Genomic DNA, 20,167 nt, shown 5'->3' with positions numbered 1-20,167 from the left:
TAGTTTAAGATATCTGGAGACTGTTTTATTTATCTATAAAGGTGAAGCTGAGAGTCAACCTGGTGCCTCATACATATTAGGTACATCACAGATAGATGATAGATAGATTGATTGATTGATTGATTTATGTAGTAATGCATACATGAATAGATGCATAGGCATTGTAAATGGTGGTGCTAAAATGTATGGTCATCTGCTAATAGGAATATCTTAACATTAAATGTCTATTTTCTTCAGCTTCTTATCCTAATCATGGGTCTTTTCAGATGCTCTAAATTCCCCAGGAAACAACATAGGATATGAATGAGTGAGAAGACAGGCCTCTATGGTTAAATAACCCTTCTATCTGTCTCCTCAGGAAATTACTACAATCAAGGTGAGATTCGAAAGAAAGAACTTCTGCAAAGCTGTGCTGTTTTGGGGATTCCACCTTCCCGTGTAATGATTATTGACAAGAGGTAATTTGTCCTTTAGTAATGTAGAAGCCCGTTGGTAATAAATATACATTGGTACATCGAAAAGACACAAAACCTAATGTCAGGATAAATTGATCTTACATCAGAAAAATTCTTTTACTTTTGTTGTTGGTCGGTTGGTTTTTCAACCTGGCCTTGAACACTCTGTGTAACTCAGGATGATTTTGAACTTCTGACTGCCTCCTACCCCGGCAAGAGCTGGGGTTGCAGGTGCGCTGTATTTGGATGAAGCCCAGGACTTCGCACATGCTGTAGGTACTAACTAGCCCAGCTGCATCTCCAGCCTCTAAGGACCTTCTTGTAAGCTTCCTTTCCCAGGCCTGGAAGCAACACTTTCTCCAAGGCTTGGCTTTTCTTGGCAGGGAACGAGTACAGAGACTCGTACCGGCATGGCTGTAGTATTCATGTTTACAGTGCCATTATTTCTCATTGTTATCTGACCTTGGCAATGAAAAAGGCTAGGACAACTATTTTATTTTCTAATATAGTTAAGAAGTTTATTTTAAAAAATGAGTGGGATTTTGTTATTTACATTCAAGACAGGAGATATTGAAAATGAAGGCTAAGCCGGGCGTGGTGGCCCACGCCTTTAATCCCAGCACTTGGGAGGCAGAGGCAGGCGGATTTCTGAGTTCGAGGCCAGCCTGGTCTACAGAGTGAGTTCCAGGACAGCCAGGGCTATACAGAGAAACCCTGTCTCGAAAAAAAAAAAAAAAAAAAAACAGAAAATGAAGGCTAAGCCAGGCAATGTTACACACAGCCTTAGCCCCAACATTTGAAAGGCAGAAGCAGACAGGTCTCTGAATTTGAGGCAAGATTGTCTACCTAGCAGTTCCAGGACTACATAAAGAGACACTGTGTGTGTGTGTGTGTGTGTGTGTGTGTGTGTGTGTGTGTGCGTGTGTGCGCGCGCCAAACTGACCTCCAACTTTTTTTTTTCTTCGAGACAGTGTTTCTCTGTGTAGCCCTGGCTGTCCTGGAACTCACTCTGTAGACCAGGCTGACTTGAACTCAAAAATCCGCCTGCCTCTGCCTCCCAAGTGCTGGGATTAAAAGCGTGCACCACCACTGCCCAGCTCGGCCTCCAACTTTGAGATCCATCTTTCTGTCTCCTGAATCCTGGAATTAAAGGCATGCACAGCTCAAAGTGGCATATAATAACAATGAGTACCTCATGGAAAGTATACACGTGTTCGGTCTATATAAAAATGTGTGTGAGGAAGTCTAAGGAGATAGCTGAATAATAAATAGTGCTTGCTGCGCAAGTACAAGGCTCTGATGTAGACCCTCAACATAATAAAAGTGTGTAACAAACTAGTCACACCCATCTAGAGTAAGATGAAAGATAGAGACAGGAGAATCCCCAAGAGTGGCGGGCCAGGTAGAGACCCTGTCTTAAGATGGTAAGTGAAGCCAGGCCTGGTGGCGCATGCCTTTAATCCCAGCACTTGGGAGGCAGAGGTAGGCAGATTTCTGAGTTCAAGGCCATCCTAGTCTACAATGTGAGTTCCAGGACAGCCAGGTTCTATACAGAGAAACCCTGTCTCAGGAAAAAAAAAAAACAAAACAAAACAAAAAAAAAAAAAAAACTTGCACTGTGCTTAGGGTTTATTTTTTTACTTTTGAAGTAAGTTCTTACTATGTAGCCCTGACTGTCTTAGAACTTGACCCATAGACCAGCCTGGCCTTGAAATCACAGAGATATGCGGGGTAATAGACTACGAATGAATGCTTGATCTACTAAGAGTTATGATTTATTTCTCATGCTTATGCTTAGAGTTTGCGTGGCTGTGTGTTCTCATGTGTTGAGACACACATATATATGAGCATGCTTATACACACACATACACACAAACACACACACATAGAGGCCCGAGGTTGACATCATGTGCTAGAATTATGACAGACCACCACACCCAGCTGGCATATGTGTGAGTTCTGGAGATTTGAACTCTGGTTCCCACTCTTACGTGGTAAGCACTGTATCCACTGATCTGTTTCCCCAGCCCCACAGTAGCCTTTTGTGTTCATATTTCTATTGACCCTCCTTTCAATATAAGCTAAGCTTTTTCTAGCTCTCCTACTTTGCTTTCTATTGCTGTGATTAAAAATAATAATAATAAATAAATAAATAACACAACCAAAAGCAACTTAGGGAGAAAAGGGTTCAAATCAGGTGTACTTGCCCAGGGGTGGTACCATCCTGGTTACTGGACTCTCCCATGTCAATTATTAAGAAACTGCCCCATGGATATGCACACAGTCCTTTCTGATAGGGGCATTTTCTTGATTGAAGTTCCCTCTTCCCAGATCACCCTAGCTTGCATCAAGTTGACAAGGAAAAAAACCTGCCACACTAGCAAAGACCATCCACCTGCTACACTTTTCTTGCTCCAAAGCCACATCCACATTTTCAGTTATTATTTATTATGCCTGGGCTGCCATAACAAAATACCAGAGACAGGCAGCCTTAACAGAAATATATATTCTCCCAGTTCATACTAGAAGTAGGAAGGCTAGTTTCTGGTGAAGGTCCTTTCCTTTGCAGATGGCTGCCTTCACACCATGCCTTCACATGGAGGCAAGCAAGTGGGATCTCCAGTTCCATAAAATTAGACCCTCATCCTAGTATGCTCATTTAATCGTATTTACCTCCTAAGAGTTACTCTGGGGGATAGTGCCTTGACTTACGATGAACTGAGGGAAAGCACAAGTTAATCATAGAAGTATGTGAGCCCCTAGCATCCGTCTCTCATTTCCTCAGACCCTTTAGATGTGTCACAGAGAAAACTTAAGGGGAAAGGAAGAAGGAAGCTTTATAGAGGACCTGTAACCTGTGATGATAATAAGTCAATATAAAACCCTTATATCAGTGCCAGAAACATACGTAATACATGATCTTGCTTACTTCTGAAGGTGATCCAATTATTTTCCGTCTTACTGATAAAATTTTGAGCCTGGTGAGGCTGAGTCATTTGCTCAAGGTCACTCAGCTACAAGGCTGGAGACCTGGCAACTGCACTGAGACCATCAGGCTGCAGAGCATAAGCTTCAACCAGCGAGTCTCCTGGCTACTCAGTACTTTCAAAGTATGGAGTCCATACTTGGGACTACATACCTGATTTCAAAGGCCACAACACCTCATTTGTAGGCTCACTCCACAGGACAGCCTTTATGATCTTCTTCCTCTGTTTTGTTGCACATAAAGAAACAAGAGCTCAAAGAAATGAAGAGTCTGAAGTCACACATTTACAAAATATCAGTGCTAGGTAAGACTCAAAGTCAGAAAGGGAGATGAAATAGATCCTGACTTTCTAGAGAGAAGTACGTCACAGCTTTGTTAGTGTGTTTGAAAGACCATCATAGGTGTAACGTGCTTTGTGCACGGTCAGCTGTTTGTTCTTGCTGCTCTGAGCCACAGTGCTTGGTTTCAGGGATACATTTAGCCAGCTGAGCATACACCCAAATAAACCCTTGGTGGGAAAAAATGGCTTTCAAGGAAAGAATATGTTGGCTAGGTTTTGGAACTGTTTTTGTTTGTTTGTTCGTTTGTTTAAATTTTTAATTATTATATATATTTCAACCAGCGAGTCTCCTGGCTACTCAGTACTTTCAAAGTATGGAGTCCATACTCGGGACTACATACCTGAATGAGTACACTGTAGCTGTCTTCAGACACACCAGAAGAGGGCATTAGATCTCATAACAGATGGTTGTGAGCCATCACGTGGTTGCTGGGAATTGAACTCAGGACCTCTAGAAGAGCAGTCAGTGCTTTTAACCACTGAGCCATCTCTCCAGTACTGTTTGTTTGTTTGTTTGTTTGTTTTTTTAAAGATTTATTTATTTATTATATGTAAGTACACTGTAGCTGTCTTCAGACACTCCAGAAGAGGGCGCCAGATCTCGTTGCGGATGGTTGTGAGCCACCATGTGGTTGCTGGGATTTGAACTCTGGACCTTCAGAAGAGCAGTCGGGTGCTCTTACCCACTGAGCCATCTCACCAGCCCTGTTTGTTTTTTTAAGACAGTGTTCCTCTTTGTAGCCCTGACTGTCCTGGAATTCACTCTGTAGATCATGCTGGCCTTGAACTCAGATCCATGTACCTCTTCTACATACAAATTAGAGCCATCTGGAAAGAGGGACCACAGTTGAGGAATTGCCTCCATCAGATTGGCCTGTGGAGATATGTGTAGGGCATTTTCTTAATTCAGGATTAATGTAGGAGGGCCACACATGCTGTGGGCCATGCCAGGGCAGGTGGTCCTGGGTACTATGGCAAGGCAGGCTGAGCAAGCCATGGAGAGCAAGCCCATAAGCAGCACTTCCATGGAGTCTGCTTTAGGTCCTTCGGGTTGCTGCTTTGCATTTCTGGCTTTCTTCAGTGATGGACTGTGACCTGTAAGCCAAATGAAACATTTCCTCGTGTAGCACGCTTTTGCTCATGCTTGAGCATAGCAACAGATACACAAACTAGGACAGAAGGCATAGTCTCGCCATTAGAGAAGTAAATGATTGCTTACAGGGCTCCTTTAAAGGTAAATTTTGCTAATTTGGTGAGTCATATAATAATGCATTAAATAATCCATTAAAGTGCATGTTTCAAGATGGGCCACACCTGTCATTTCAGCACTTAAGAGGCAGAGACTAGAGGAATTTAAGTTCAAGGCCAGTTTATGCTATGGTTGGAGACTAGCCTGGGCTGCATAAGGAAACTCTGTCAAAACAGAAAGAGAGCCAGGCCTGGTAGTACATACACACCTTTATTCCCACCACTCACAGAGGTAGGCAGCTCTCTGTGAATTTGAGGCCAACTGGGTCTACTTAGGGGGTTTGAGGACAGAACTAGATAGTAAGGCTTTGTCTCAAAAAACAAAAAACAAAACGACAATGACCAAAAACAAACACAGAAAAGCTGGGTCGGGGTGCACACCTTTGGTCCCAGCATTTAGGATTAGGAGGCAGAGGTAAAAGGATCTCTGAGTTCAAGGCCAGATGGTCTACAGAGTGAGTTCCAGGACAGCCAGGGCTACACAGAGACCTGACTTGAAAACAACAACAACAACAAAAACAAACAAACAAACAAACAAACAAAGGTAAAAGCACAGGAAGAAAAAACAGTTCCTCAAATGTTATTAAAGGTCCAGAATAATTAAGCACCTCGCAACATTTTGGAAAAAAAAAAAAAAACAATTTAAAGTCTAGAATATGAAAGTAGGCGTGGATGACATCACCATGGACACATTGGTCACTCTTACTGAGCTTGTGAGTCAGTGGAGCCCTGGAGCCTCAGCATTTTCCTCAGTGAAAATGTGAATCCTTAACTTGTCTTTAACCTTGTAGAAAATGCTAGGGAGTGTCTTGTGCTTGCGCCTGTCTCCGGCTTGTAGGCTTGTGGTGCTGGGGATGGAACCCAGAGGGCCTCGTGCAGTCTGGGCAAATGCTCTGCCAGAGTTATATCCTCAGCCCGAACGCACCTCTCTGCATCGACTTGTTTTCCCATTCTGTCGATTAGCCTACATAATTCTAAGGGTTCAGCACATTCAATCATCTTCCTCTCTCCCAGTGCTTATCTTAACAGCAGCGTGGCATTAGAAAGCCTGTGGCTTTAATTATTTAGCTGAGCAAGGAAATAGAATCGACTGTCCACTAAGGAGCATACATTAGGCTAGCTTGCTAGCACTTCCTGGAATTCTTCTCCAATAAAGCCATATAGATCATATAGTGACAGAGAATCCAGGAGGCAGAGCATAGAACCATTGGACTGTTTGTTATACACTTGACCCCTGCTCCTCCTGTCCCAGAACCTTCCTCCTTAGTAGGAAACCAAAAGAGAGTGCGCTTGAGGCCAAAGTGGTTCTGACCTAGCATCCCCTCTTACATGTACGAGATTAAAATAAAACCTGCAGTCCTTTCCTCCAAATCCTCAGAGGGCTTGGGCTGAGGTTCAAAGACACGGTTTCAGCAGCGCTGGCAAGCCTGGGCTGCCGGCTGCCAAGAGGAAGCAAAGGACAAGAATGTTTCCTAGAAAAGAAACCAGCAAAGGAGACCACAGTGGGCCTTCTGATAGAGAGCCACCATGGGCACACAAGCTGCTGTCCTGTTTCTTTAAACTCAGATTCTTCTGAGAACTAAGGAGAGGCTGGGCTTCCACATAACACGATTAGAGGAGTCAATGCAAAAGAAGTGAGGTGGGTCCAGGGAGCACGTCTTGTGCTTCCCCTTAGTCTGCTGCATTAATTACTCCCCCGTCTGAGGCAACCTGAGGAAGGAAGGGGTTTGTTTGTTTGTTTGTTTGTTTGGGGTTTTTACTTACATCCCCAAGGGGATGCAGTTGATTAGGTCAGGGAAGGCAGTAGGAGCCGGAAGTAGCTGGGTGCTTTCCTATGCAGCCAGGGAGCCCAGGGTGGTAAATGCTTATGCTCAGCTTGCCCTAGCCCCTTCTCAGACTGGGATTCTAACCCATGGAATGGTGCCACCCAAATTTAGGAGAGTTCTTTTTAACTCAGTTAACTAATCTAGATACTGTCTCACAGATACAGGCAGGGATGTGTATCCATAGTGATTCTAAATCCCATCAAATTGATCACTGTGGAACTGGCACGATAGCTCAGTGAGTAAAAGCACTTGATGTCAAGTATAAGGACCAAAGTTCGCCGGGCGTGGTGGCGCACGCCTTTAATCCCAGCACTCGGGAGGCAGAGGCAGGCGGATTTCTGAGTTCGAGGCCAGCCTGGTCTACAAAGTGAGTTCCAGGACAGCTAGAGATATACAGAGAAACCCTGTCTCGAAAAAAAAAAAAAAAAAAAAAAAAGGACCAAAGTTCATGTCCCAGAACCCACGTGGCAGGAAGAAGAACTCTGGCAAGTTGTCCTGTGACCTCCACACACGAAACAACATATAAACAGATAAATGTGTGTGGGGTGCCGTGCTTAAGATGAACTATAACATGTTCATAATTGTACTTCATTTTGCTGGGCAGTGGTGACGCATGCCTTTAATCCCACCACTTGGGAGGCAGAGGCAGGCGGATTTCTGAGTTCAAGGCCAGCCTGGTCTACAGAGTGAGTTCCAGGACAGCCAGGGCTATGCAGAGAAACCCTGTCTCAAAAAACAAAAAAAACAAAAAAAACAAAAAAAAAAGAAAGAAAGAGAGAAAAGAAAAGAAAAAAGGGAAAAAAAAAAAGGAATTGTACTTAATTTTAAATTACATGCAGTTTTTAAGTGAGAGGACACATGCCAAGACACAAGTGGATGCCAGAGGACTTTTGGGAGTTGGTTCTCTCCTTTGGCTGTATGGGTCTTGCGGGTTAAACTCAGGTCATCAGGCTAGGCAATAAATGCTTTTACCCACTGATCCATCTGGCTAGCCCTTGGTTTGTTTTTTTCTGAGACGGACTCTGTAGGCCTCGCCGCTGACATAGAACTTGCTATAAGACCTGTCTTTTCAGTGTCCCCTTACCCTTGCAGGTTTATGTCACCAAACCCAGACTGATGCTACAGACTGGAGGTTTCGAGAAAGTTTTCAAATATTATAAAAGTAAGATTTGAAGTGGTATTGTATATTATGGCACTCATCAAAGCAACTAGTAAAATAGCAAATAGTTGCCAAATGTCTCTCAGTAGGCCATTAATGAATTTCTGTGGTGGTTTGAATGAGAATGACTCCTACCCACCAGCAAACAAATTTAAATGTTAGTCACCAGCGAGTGGCACTATTTGAAAAGATTAGGATTAGATTGATGGAGGAAGTCTCTCTCTCTCTCTCTCTCTCTCTCTCTCTCTCTCTCTCTCTCTCTCTCTTTCTCTCTCTGGCAGTCTGATCTCTGTAACTGTCTGTCTCTCTCTGTCTCTGTCTCTGTCTCTGTCTCTGTCTCTCTGCCTCTCTGAGTTTGGACCAGGATGTAGCTCTCAGCTACTGCCCCAGCACCATGCATGCAACCATGTTCCTGACATGATGATAATGGACGAAGCATCTGAAATTCTGAGCAAAACCCCTAGGAAACATTTTCTTTCCTAAGAGTTGCCTTGGACATGGTGACTCTTCTCGGCAATAGAACAGTAACAGAGACAACCATACTCCAGAGATTACTATGCATATTTAATAACAATGGAAGTTGTTCGAGGTTCAAGATAATATTAAGTTTTAAGAGACATACTTTCTTTTTTACAGCTTTCTATATTTTTCATAGGTTTAATAATTTACACTCAATATAAAAAAATTGGCCAGGCAGTGGTGGCGCACACCTTTACTCCCAGCACTTGGGAGGCAGAGGCAGGTGGATTTCTGAGTTCGAGGCCAGCCTGGTCTACTGAGTGAGTTCCAGGACAGCCAGGGCTACACAGAGAAACCCTGTCTCGAAAACAAAAAAATTGGATTAGACTTGCTTTATGTCATTATCAAATGTCCATTTTTTTCTTGTTAGAAATGAAGAGTCAGGGCTGTAGAGATGGCTGAGTGGTTGGTAGCACTGGCTGATCTTCCAGAGGACCCAGGTTCCAGTCCCAGCCCCCACCTGGCATCTCACAAACATCTATAACTCCAGTCCTAGCAGAGCCAGATGAGAGCATCTGGTATCCTCATGCACTGTACACATGTAGTGTACAGATATATGTACATGCCAAACATCCAAGCCTGGGGACACATAAAATAAAAATAAAAGGGGTGTGTGTGTGTGTGTTTTGCAGGATATTTGATCATACTGTGAACTCCAAGATTGTGTTATTTACTGGAAAAAAACTATTTTTAGTTGTGCGGCTCAGCCTTAGCATATACAATAAAGTCAACCATCGGTCATGAGGCAGAGGAAGCAACCAATTGACAGGAAGTGAACATGAGATTATTAAGGAAAAAAACATAGAGACTAAGAAGGAGTCAGGACAGATAGAGAGATGTACTGGAAGCAGAAGAGAAGGATATTGACTTTGAAGAGTTGAAGAGTCTGGTTTGAGAAAAAGAAGGTGGCATTGCTTCTGGGTCTCCAGCTAAAGACGGTCCGCTGGGTGTTTTCTCTGCCTCTCTGAGCTAGCAGGCTTTCACCCCAGCATCTATCTCCCAAGTCTTCATTGGTAAAATGGAACAATTAAGATTTTGATTTAAAAAAAAAAAAAAAAAAACTCTGTGTGTATGTGTCTCTTTGTGTGTCTGTGGGTGTGTATATGTATAAACAGACAAGCTGAGCACCTCCTACCACTAGAGGCGTGAGGACAGCAGGAAGATTAGGTGTTCAAGGTCAACCACTGCTACTTAGCAGTTTTGAAGCCAACTTGGGTTTCATGAGATGGTGTTTCAAAAAAAAAAAAAAGAAGAAGAAGAAGAAGTTCAGGCATGATGATACAAGGCTGTATTCCCAGGTATTTAGGAGAATGAGGCAGGAGTATTACAAGTTCAAGGCCTGCCTGGGCTACACAATGAGTTCAAATCCATACTAGGCAACTTAGTAAGGCTCTGTCTGGAGACAACACATTAAAAAGGAAGTCTGCCAGGCAGTGGTGGCGCACGCCTTTACTCCCAGCACTTGGGAGGCAGAGGCAGGTGGATTTCTGAGTTCGAGGCCAGCCTGGTCTACTGAGTGAGTTCCAGGACAGCCAGGGCTACACAGAGAAACCCTGTCTTGAAAAAAACCCAAAAAAACAAAAATAAATAAATAAATAGAAAGAAAGTCTGGGATAAGCTTAGATCTGGAACACTTGCCTAACTCTCATGAAGCTCTGGGTTTAATCCCAGTTAGTGATCCTCACTACCAATGTCCACCAACCGCAAAGAGTGAGTTACATGCCTAAAATCCCAGCACTACACCAGAAGCTGAAGAAGAAGGAGCTCAAGTTCAAGACCAGCCTAAGCTACTTAGTTATGGTTTCTATATCTGTGATTAAACACTGTCACCAATAGCAACTTAATGAGGAAAGGGCTTGTTGCAGGAATCTAGAAGTAGGAACTGAAGTAAACATTAGAGAGGAGTACTGCTTACTGGCTTGCCTGCCGCCTGCCTGCCTGCCTGCCTGCCTTCTTTCCTTCCTTTCTCCCTCCCTTCCTTCCTTCCTTCTTTCCTTTTTTTTTTTTTTTTTTTTGTGTGTGTGTGTGTGTGTGTGTGTGTGTGACAGAGTTTCATTGTGTAGCCCTGGCTGTCCTGGAACTCCCTGTGTAGACCAGGCTGGCCCCAAACTCAGAGATCCACCTGCTTCTGCTCCCCCAAGGGCTGGGATTAAAGATGTGCACCACCACCACCCAGCTCAGCATTGCTTCCTTATACGAGTTAGGACCACTTGCCCCAAGTCAGCAGGACCCACAATGGACTGGGCCCTCCCACATCAATCAATAATCAATAAAATGCCCAACAGACTTTCCTATAGGTCAGTCTTATTGAGGCATTTTCTCAATTAAGAGTCTCTCTCCCGGGGCCGGTGAGATGGCTCAGTGGGTAAGAGCACAGACTGCTTTTCCAAAGGTCCTGAGTTCAAATCCCAGCAATCACATGGTGGCTCACAACCATCTGTAGTGAGATATGACGCCCTCTTCTGATCTGTATGAAGACAGCTACAGTGTACTTACATATAATAATAATAATAATAATAATAATAATAATAATAGAGTAGTTAAGGGCTGGTGAGATGGTTCAGTGGGTAAGAGCACCGACTGCTCTTCCAAAGGTACTGAGTTCAAATCCCAGCAACCTCATGGTGGCTCACAACCACCCATAATGAGATCTGATGCCCTCTTCTGGTGCTGTCTGAAGATAGCTACAGTGTACTTATAATAATAAATAAATCTTTGGGCTGGAGCAAATGGGGTTGGCCAGAGCAAGCAGAGATCCTAAGTTCAATTCCCAACAATCACATGAAGGCTCACAACCATCTGTACAACTACAGTGTGTACTCATATACATAAAATAAATAAATCTTTAAAAAAAAAAAAAAAAAAAAGAATAGTTAAGAGTCTCTCTCCTGCCAGGTGTGGTGGCGCACGCCTTTAATGCCAGAACTCTGGAGGCAGAGGCAGGCGGATTTCTGGGTTTGAGGCCAGCCTGGTCTACAGAGTGAGTTCCAGGACAGCCAGCGCTACACAGAGAAACCCTGTCTCAAAACAAAACAAAACAAAACAAAACAAGTTTCTCTCCCCAAAAGATTCTAGCTTATGTCACAGTAACAAAAAAGTAACCAGGAGAGTAAATAGTGAGTTCATTGAAAAGTCCCCTCAAAAGAAGAGAAGAGGCTAGAGAGAGCCAGCAGTTGAGGGCTTGCCGCTCTTGCAGAGGCCCGGGATTAAGGGCACACACACCTGTAACTCCAGGTCATGGGGACCCTATGGTCTTGTCTAGCTAAGGAGAGCATTAGACACACACCTGGTGCACTTAGATACAATAAAACTAAATTTTTAAGTGTTTAAAAATAGTGATAAATTATTGCAGGGCGTGGTGGCACATGCCTTTAATGGTGGCACATGCCTTTAATCCCAGCACTCGGGAGGCAGAGGCAGGCGGATTTCTGAGTTCAAGGCCAGCCTGGTCTACAGGGTGAGTTCCAGGACAGCCAGGGCTACCCAGTGAGACCCTGTCTCGAAAAACCAAAACAAAACAAAACAAAAAAAACAAAACAAAAACAAAAAAAAAAAACAAAAAATAGTGATAAATTATTTAGATTATTTAGGTTTGTTTTGGTTGTTTTTTTATTTTTAATCCAAAATTCAGAAGCAAAATGAGGGCTAAGATGGAAGCTGGCTCAGTGTGGGTTCCTGCAAGCTTCAGGGCTGGAAGGAAAACAATCTAGGTGAGGTAGGAAGGAAGCTTGCTTCAGCCTGACTTAGCAGGTGCTGGGCCACACTTTTGAAGTCTGGCACTGGGTATTTTATTTTAGCCATATTTAAGCACAGCACAATTTGGAAGGAAAAAAAAAAGCTTTCTGATGACAGTTAAATCAGTCCCGTGTGTACAACAAAGCTCAAAACATGTTTGCATTGGAACTTTTGACAAAGTACATATGATTTCTTCCATAAAGATGGGGACTGTTGACTCAGAAACAATACTCAAAATACAGGTCTAGGGTCTATTTGTTTTGTTTTTAAAGATTTGTTTGTTTGTTTAATGTATGTGAGCACCCTGTAGCTGTGCAGATGGTTTTCAGCCCTCATTTGGTTTTTGGGAGTTGCTTGCTCTGGTCAGCCCCACTCGCTCAGTCCCTGCTCACTCCAGCCCAAAGATTTATTTATTGTTATACTTAAGCACACTGTAGCTGTCTTCAGACACACCAGAAGAGAGCATCAGATCTCATTACAGGTGGTTGTGGTTGCTGGGAATTGAACTCAGGACCTTCGGAAGAGCAGTCAGTGTTCTTAACCTCTGAGCCATCTCCCCAAGCCCCAGGCCGAGCGTTAATGACTGAGGTGAACATATGCCTATAGGAGTCAGGGTTGGCATGTCCCTTAGATACATACATAAACATTGCTTAGCCTGTTATAAGTGCAAGTGACATCTCGCATAAGGCTGGGTAGTATGGACTGAGAAGCAATGCTTAAGATTTAGGTGGGGCGGAATCTAGAATAAACAAGTAATATTCTGGGGGATTCAGCTGAAGCCTGGCCCTACAATGGCAAAGGGTCACCAGGTTGTAAACTACATCCTTCCCCAGTGTTCTGGGAAGAAGGCAGGTAACCCTCTTCTTTCTTTGAAGAAATAAGCCTGCATCCGCATGTTAAACTTTCCTGGCTTCTCCAGTGCTTCTCTGTGTGCACAAGGACCACTTACTCTGTAGTGCTCAGTGCCTAACAGCACTTGCTGTGCAAGCACAAAGACCTGAATTGGAATTCCCAGCACATAAAACAAAAACCATGTGCCCATAACCCCTGGTTCTGAGACAGAGGGTAAGGACAGATCATGTGCTTGCTGGTTCCCAGCCCAGCCGAGGGATGGCCTCTTCTGGCCTCTGCATATGCAAGGCAAATAAACCTGCACACAGACAAGTCCACACACACACACACCACACACACACAGAGAAATAAGTCCAGAATAAGTAAAATGAAATGCCTTGGGAGTGCAGTTTGTGAACTGTTGTTATTGTTGCTATTTTGACCTGTGTTTCAGATTAGCAAATTAACCTATTTTCTGCACATACCTGAACAACTTCCTAGTGACCTTCTATAAGTCCCCACAACAGGCTAACTTAAAAAAAAAAAAAAAAGATTTTGTCAGGCTGGAGAGATGGCTCAGTGGTTAAGAGCACTGACTCCTCTTCTGAAGCTCACAACCATCTGTTCTGACGCCCTCTTCTGGTGTGTCTGAAGACAGCTACAGTGTACTTACATATAACAATAAATACATCTTTAAAAAAAAAAAAAAAAAAAAGATCTTGTCTGCCCAGGAGGCAGAGGCCGGGGATCTCTGTGAGTTCGAGGCCAGCCTGGTCTACAGAGAGAGTTCCAGAACATCCAGCTGTATACAGAGAAACCCTGTCTCAGAAAAAAAGAAAAAAAAGAAAAGAAAAGCAAGCAAAAAAAGATTTTGTCAGGGGGTTGGAGAGAAGGCTCCACGGTTAAGAGCACTGGCTTTTCTTCCAGAGGACCCAGGCAGGTTCAATTCCCAGTACCCACATAGAAGCTCACAACTGACAGTAACTCCAGTTCTAAGGACACAGTTCACACAGACATGCATGCAGGCAAAACACCAATGCACATGAAAATAAATCTTAAAAGAATATATATTTGGTGAGTCATGGTGGCTCAGCCTTTAGTCCCATCAATGCAGGTAAATCTCTGTCTATAGCTTGAGCTCCAGAAGAGCCAAGGCTACATAATGAGTCCCTATTTTTAAAAAACATTATTTTAATTATGTGTTTGTATGTGAGAGAATACTTGTGAATACAAGTGCAGTATTCACAGAAGCCAGAGAAGGTGTCAGGTCTCCTACAGCTGGAGTTACAGGCGGTTGTGAGCTCCTGTCATCAGTGTTGGAACCAAACCTGGGTCCTCTGCAAGAACAGTAAACTCTCTTAACTGCGGCGGAGCACTTTCTCCAGTCGCTCCTTCTCTTTTTCCTTCTTCCCTTCCTACCTCCCTTCTCCCTTGTTCCTCCTCCCCACTTCTCCTCTCTGTCTCTATTTTCTGTGTTGGTACTAGGATTAAACCCAGGACCCTATGCATGCTAAGGTCTGCCAATGACTCTAAAATCTACAACCCTTAATTCCTCTTTTAAATAACTGTTAAAATTAATTTTAAGATTGGAGGTGCAATATCAAGCATGCTTGCCTGTCTGTCACAAGGTTCTGTAGGTTCAGTCTTCACCTGCACATACATACACACACATACAGTAAATAAATATGTAAATATATAAATATTAGATGTAGCTTCCCAGAGGATTTTTTCATCTCCAGAAACTATATTAAAAATATAGCTGGGCGTGGTGGCGCACGCCTTTAATCCCAGCACTCGGGAGGCAGAGGCAGGCGGATTTCTGAGTTCGAGGCCAGCCTGGTCTACAAAGTGAGTTCCAGGACAGCCAGGGCTATACAGAGAAACCCTGTCTCGAAAAACCAAAAAAAAAAAAAAATAAAAAAAAATAAAAAATAAAGTTGGGGCCAGGTTTTTACCTTTAATCCCAGCACTTGTGAGTCAGAGGTAGGAAGAGCTCTGTGAGTTCAAGACCATCCTGGTTTCAGAGTGAGTTCCAGGATAGCCAGGGTTACACAGAGAAACCTTGTCTCAAAGAAACAACAATAACAACAAAATAGACAGATAGATAGATTGATTGATTAATAGATAGCTAGATGGATGGATAGATGGACGGATGGACTTGGGGTCTGGCAAGGTGGCTCAACAGGTAAAGCTGACAACCTGAGTTTGCTCCCTAGACCCATGTGGTGGAGGGAGAGAACTGACTTCTGTAAGTTGTCCTCTGACCTTCACACACCGAGGCATGCATGCACTTGCACATGCACACACTCACAAATAAATAAAATTAGTTATTTACAGTTAATTTACTTATGTGTGGGGCCATTTGGTCTGCAGAGGTCCGAAAAGGGCATCAGATCACATGAGACTTATGAAATTCTTGTAACAGACTCTTGTGAGAACTGGAAATTGAATCCAGGTCCCCTAGAAGAGAAGCACGTGTTTATAAGGGCTAAGGCATCTCTCCATCCCCAAATAAAGTGATTCTTAAAATAGACCTGGGCCAGGCACAGAAGCACATGCCTGTAATTCCATCCCTTGAGAGGCTGAGGCAGGAGGATTGCTGGAAGTTCATGGCCTACTTGGACTATAGTGTAAGATACTATCTCAAACAAAGAAACTAACAGACCTGCAACTTATCTCAAGCAACAGGACTTTAGATCTGGCCTCCCTTGGCCCCGTGAGGCAAGTAGGCACACCCACACTCCAATCTCCAGTGCTCTGTTCATAAAATAAATGTTCTCTTAGATTATCGCTAAGGTCTTTTTTTTTTTTTTAACAACAACCACTTTATTACTTACCAGACAGAACAATTAACCTGCAAAAAGGTATGTGTTTCATGAATAAAATACAAAATGCCCAATTACGTTTGCGTTTTTTTTTTTTTTTTTTTTTTTTTTTTTTGGTTTTTCGAGACAGGGTTTCTCTGTGTAGCCTTGGCTGTCCTGGAACTCACTTTGTAGACCAGGCTGGCCTCGAACTCAGAAATCCGCCTGCCTCTGCCTCCCGAGTGCTGGGATTAAAGGCGTGCGCCACCACGCCCGGCACGTTTGCGTTTTAGCTTAAATCTATTTTTAGTGGTAAAGATTACTCTAACTTTTCATGGGATATAATTATCCTAAAAAGTTATTGGTGATCTAACTGAAATTCACATTTTTCTTTTGGTTTGTTTGTAAACAAGATCTTACACTGTTATTTAGATCAAGCTGTTATTTAGAACTGACTCACTTGTAACCTTAAGTAGCTCAAATCTATGGCAGGCCCCTGTCTCAGCCTTCCCAGTCCCGAGACTGTAAGCCTGAGCCATCATCATACATGCTTTGAACTTTAGTTTTAGGAGTTCATTAGTCTGGCCTGGAACTCAGAGAGGTTCACTTGCCTGAGTGGTGGAAGAAAGGCCCACCCACTGGCCACCCGGCCAAGCCTGAAATTTGAATTTTAACTGGCACTTCGGGTTCTTAGTATTTCATAGATGTTAGGCAGGTGGCCCAGTCCTGCCGCCTGTCTTTCCTGCCTCTATCTTCTTACCTGTGTGTGTGTGTGTGTGTGTGTGTGTGCTCGCGCGCTCGCGCACATGCCGTACTATAGCACACTTGTGGAGATCAAAGGCCAGAAATCAGTTCTCTCCACCATGGTCAGGGTCAGCAGCAAGTGCCTATATCCCTTCTAAGCTATCTTGCTGGCTCAACCTGTCTTTTATCTACTTAGCTTGAAACAGATTGTGCATATCAAATTACTGCTTACTCTGTTGTTTACCTATTAAACAAATTCCCAGAATTCAGGGAGGAAAGTTACTGGTGACCTATTTTCTAGAACTGGCTGCCAAGACTACACCTGACACATCTGTTATTTACAGCTTCATCACTGACCTTTACCACAGAATTCCTGCTACTTGGAATATGCCTTAGTAGACATTTTCATTTACCACTCAACTTTCATTGTTTTAAGCTCTTTCAATATCTGTATAATTTTTCTCATCATTTAAACAGGGTCTGGCAAGATGCCTCAGCAGGTAAGGGTGTTTGCTGCCAAGCCTGATGACCAGAGTTCAATTCCTGGGACCCACATGATAGGAGAGAACTGACTCCCACAAGTTGACCTCTGACCCCTACCCACCCACCCACAAAACAAAAATGATAAAATTAATTAAAATGAATGTAATTAAAAACAAAAAACAAAGCTGGGCAGTGGTGGCACATGCCTTTAATCCCAGCACTTGGGAGACAGAGGCAGGTGGATTTCTGAGTTTGAGGCCAGCCTGGTCTACAGAGTGAGTTCCAGGACAGCCAGGGCTATACAGAGAAACCCTGTCTCGAAAAAAACAAACAAAAAAATTTAAAAATAAAAAAATAAAAAACAAAAACAAAAAAAAAAAAAAACAGGCTACAGGTGTTAGCTCAATTGGTAGAATGTTTGTTTTGAGCATCAAGCCCTGGCTTCAATCTCAAGTATCCCATTAAAGCAGGAATGGTGACACACTCCTGCACTCCCAGCACTTGGGAGAAGCTCAATGTCAGCGTTAGTTACATAGCAGGTCCAAAGTCATCATGAGACACAGGAAGAGATCTTGCTGCCTGGCCTAAGCCAGTCTGGAGGTTTTGGCCCTTCTGCCCTACTCTCCTGCACAGCTGAAATTATAGGCATAAAACGGAGCGCCCAGGTTTATGCGAGTATTTTTAATATTCTCTTTCTAAAAGTGCGTATTTATTGTGTGTGTGTGTGTGTGTGTGTGTGTGTGTGTGTGTGTGTGCGCGCAGTGAGTTGCATGCAGGGTGTGGAACGACTTTCGGGAGTGGGCTCTTGCCTTCCACCTGAGGTGAGCTCCCAGCAGCCTCTCCTGTCTCTGCTTTCCATCTCGCTGAGGGGATGCTGGGGTCATGGAGCTCACTGCACCATCTGGGCTAGTAGGTTTGTTGTAATGGAGGTCCTGGGGCTTGAATTCTTAGGCGTGTCTGGCAAGCACTTTGACCTGCTCAGCCTTTTCCCTGCTCCTGAACCTGCTATTTTAATTATGGAGATTTTCAACCAGAAAGCAGTGTGGTCCCCTACAGTCTTTTTTTTTTTTCCCCCTTGGTTTTTGGTTTTTTGAGACAGGGTTTCTCTGTATAGCCCTGGCTGTCCTGGAACTCACTTTGTAGACCAGGCTGGCTTTGAACTCAGAAATCCACCTGCCTCTATGCCTCCCGAGTGCTGGGATTAAAGGCCACCATGCCCGCCCGGCTAGTCCCCTACCGTCTCATTAACTAAGAACAACCAGCGCGGGGCTGGTGAGATGGCTCAGTGGGTAAGAGCACCCGACTGCTCTTCCAAGGGTCCAGAATTCAAATCCCAGCAACCACATGGTGGCTAACAACCATACGTAACGAGATCTGGCGCCCTCTTCTGAAGTGTCTGAAGACAGCTACATATAATAAATAAATAAATCAAAAAAAAAAAACAAAAAACAAAAAACAAAAAAAACAAAAAAAAAACAACCAGCGCTATTGCCTGTACTTCAGACTGTTTTGCCACACTGTGAATAGATAAATGTAGTGCTTCTAATGCAAAGGCGCTCAGGCGATGAAACAGCTCTCCACCTTGGTGGACAGATGACCTGCCCTGAGCTCCCTCCTCCGCCCTCGACTTGTCCTTCGTGTCCTTTTCTTCCATGTTCCTAAGATCTAATTTGCTGCTGACTCCAGTAGTCTTCCTTAAGGACAGCCGGCTCTTTACTGCTTTCCATTTGCCTGGCTACTACCTTTGGGCTAGATCATTATAGTTCCTAAGTATTCCCCACTTCCCCGGTTTAATCCTCCAGTTTGTTTCCTAAGGCATCCTTGGCTTGGCTACTCCCCTATTGAAACCTGCTCATAATTCCTCAGTGTACACCATTTGTCTGTGACTGGACAGGTATCTCATACCCCAGGCAAACTGAATGTCCTCTGTTCTCAAAACAGCTTAGCCCCCCACCCACTCCTTAGCACTCCTTCACTCTGGCTCTTCACCTGGAATTCCAGCCTTCTCTTGAAGGGTCTTTTCCTCCTGCTCCAGCAGAGCTTCTTCCTGTATGAGGCAGGGGGAGGTTTTTATGTCTTTGTTGTGGTGCTGGTAATAAACCCTGAGCGTTGCTTGTTCTTGTTCCATTTTTTTTTTTTTTTTTTTTTTTTTTTTTTTTTCCGAGACAGGGTTTCTCTGTGTAGCCCTAGCTGTCCTGGAACTCACTCTGTAGACCAAGCTGGCCTTGCTTGTTCTTACTCGGCTGGCTGCACACGCTGTCCTGCTAAGCTGTGCCTCCAGTCCCTAAACTGTGTTTGCTCTGTACTCCAGAAGCGTCCATCTTCCTGCACTGGATCTCCGGAGCATTTTGGTCACTTCCTTGCAATCCTTTCTCTGAGTTGTCATTATTTGAAAACTTTGCTGGTTCTTCTGTCTATCTCCCTTACTTAATCTCTTACCATGCTCAGCAGCTCAGTCAAGCCCAAATAATGAAAGCACATTTCTAAATAAAGCTGTCCTGTTTGGTTTTTTTGTTTTGTTTTTGTTTTTGTTTTTTTCTCTTGCTCCCGTGGTGATTACAGTGGGTAGCACCCAGATCGCCTAATGCTTACCACTTAGCTGCTGAGGATTTGGAAGGACTCAGGGCCCATGTCTTCTGGCTTTCTACCTTGTCTAGTTTCTTTACTTTAAATGCTTGTCAAAATAAAAAATAAAAATTGGTCAGGCAGTGGTGGTGCATGCCTTTAATCCGAGCACTCAGGAGGTAGAGACAGGTGGAACTCTGAGTTGAGACCAGCCTGGTCTGCAGATTGAGTTTCAAAAAAAATCAGAAATAAAAATTGAAGAAACTAAAATTTGTAGTATAACATGTCAATCCACTGCTTATGACAGAGATGGGAGGATCAGGAGTTCAAGGCCACCCTTCATTAACAGGAGAGCTCTAGGCCACTCTGTCCTAAATGAGAACCTGTCTTTAAAAAAAATCAGATATACCCTCTTCATTGAAGTGACTGTAATTTTAGTTTCATTAAAATGAAGAATTTAGCTGGGCATTTA

At 43.6% G+C, this 20,167-nt stretch overlaps 1 protein-coding gene across 2 annotated transcripts in view; it reads left to right on the top strand.

Moving 5' to 3' along the window:
- Nucleotides 1-20,167, top strand: part of Pigl (phosphatidylinositol glycan anchor biosynthesis class L) — a 93,258-nt gene that overhangs the window by 12,780 nt on the left and 60,311 nt on the right. For both annotated transcript variants that reach the window (XM_085829939.1, XM_021177227.3), the window contains exon 2: nucleotides 359-458. In XM_085829939.1, the coding sequence (XP_085686065.1) occupies nucleotides 359-458 (100 nt within the window). The remainder of the gene's footprint in view (nucleotides 1-358; nucleotides 459-20,167) is intronic.

The sequence above is a fragment of the Mus caroli genome, unplaced genomic scaffold, assembly GCF_978045245.1.
Source record: "Mus caroli unplaced genomic scaffold, Mus_caroli_1 scaffold_13, whole genome shotgun sequence".
NCBI classification, from domain to species: domain Eukaryota; kingdom Metazoa; phylum Chordata; class Mammalia; order Rodentia; family Muridae; genus Mus; species Mus caroli.
The sequence above is the reverse complement of the archived record's forward strand: the minus strand, read 5'-3'. Positions and strand labels throughout refer to the sequence as shown.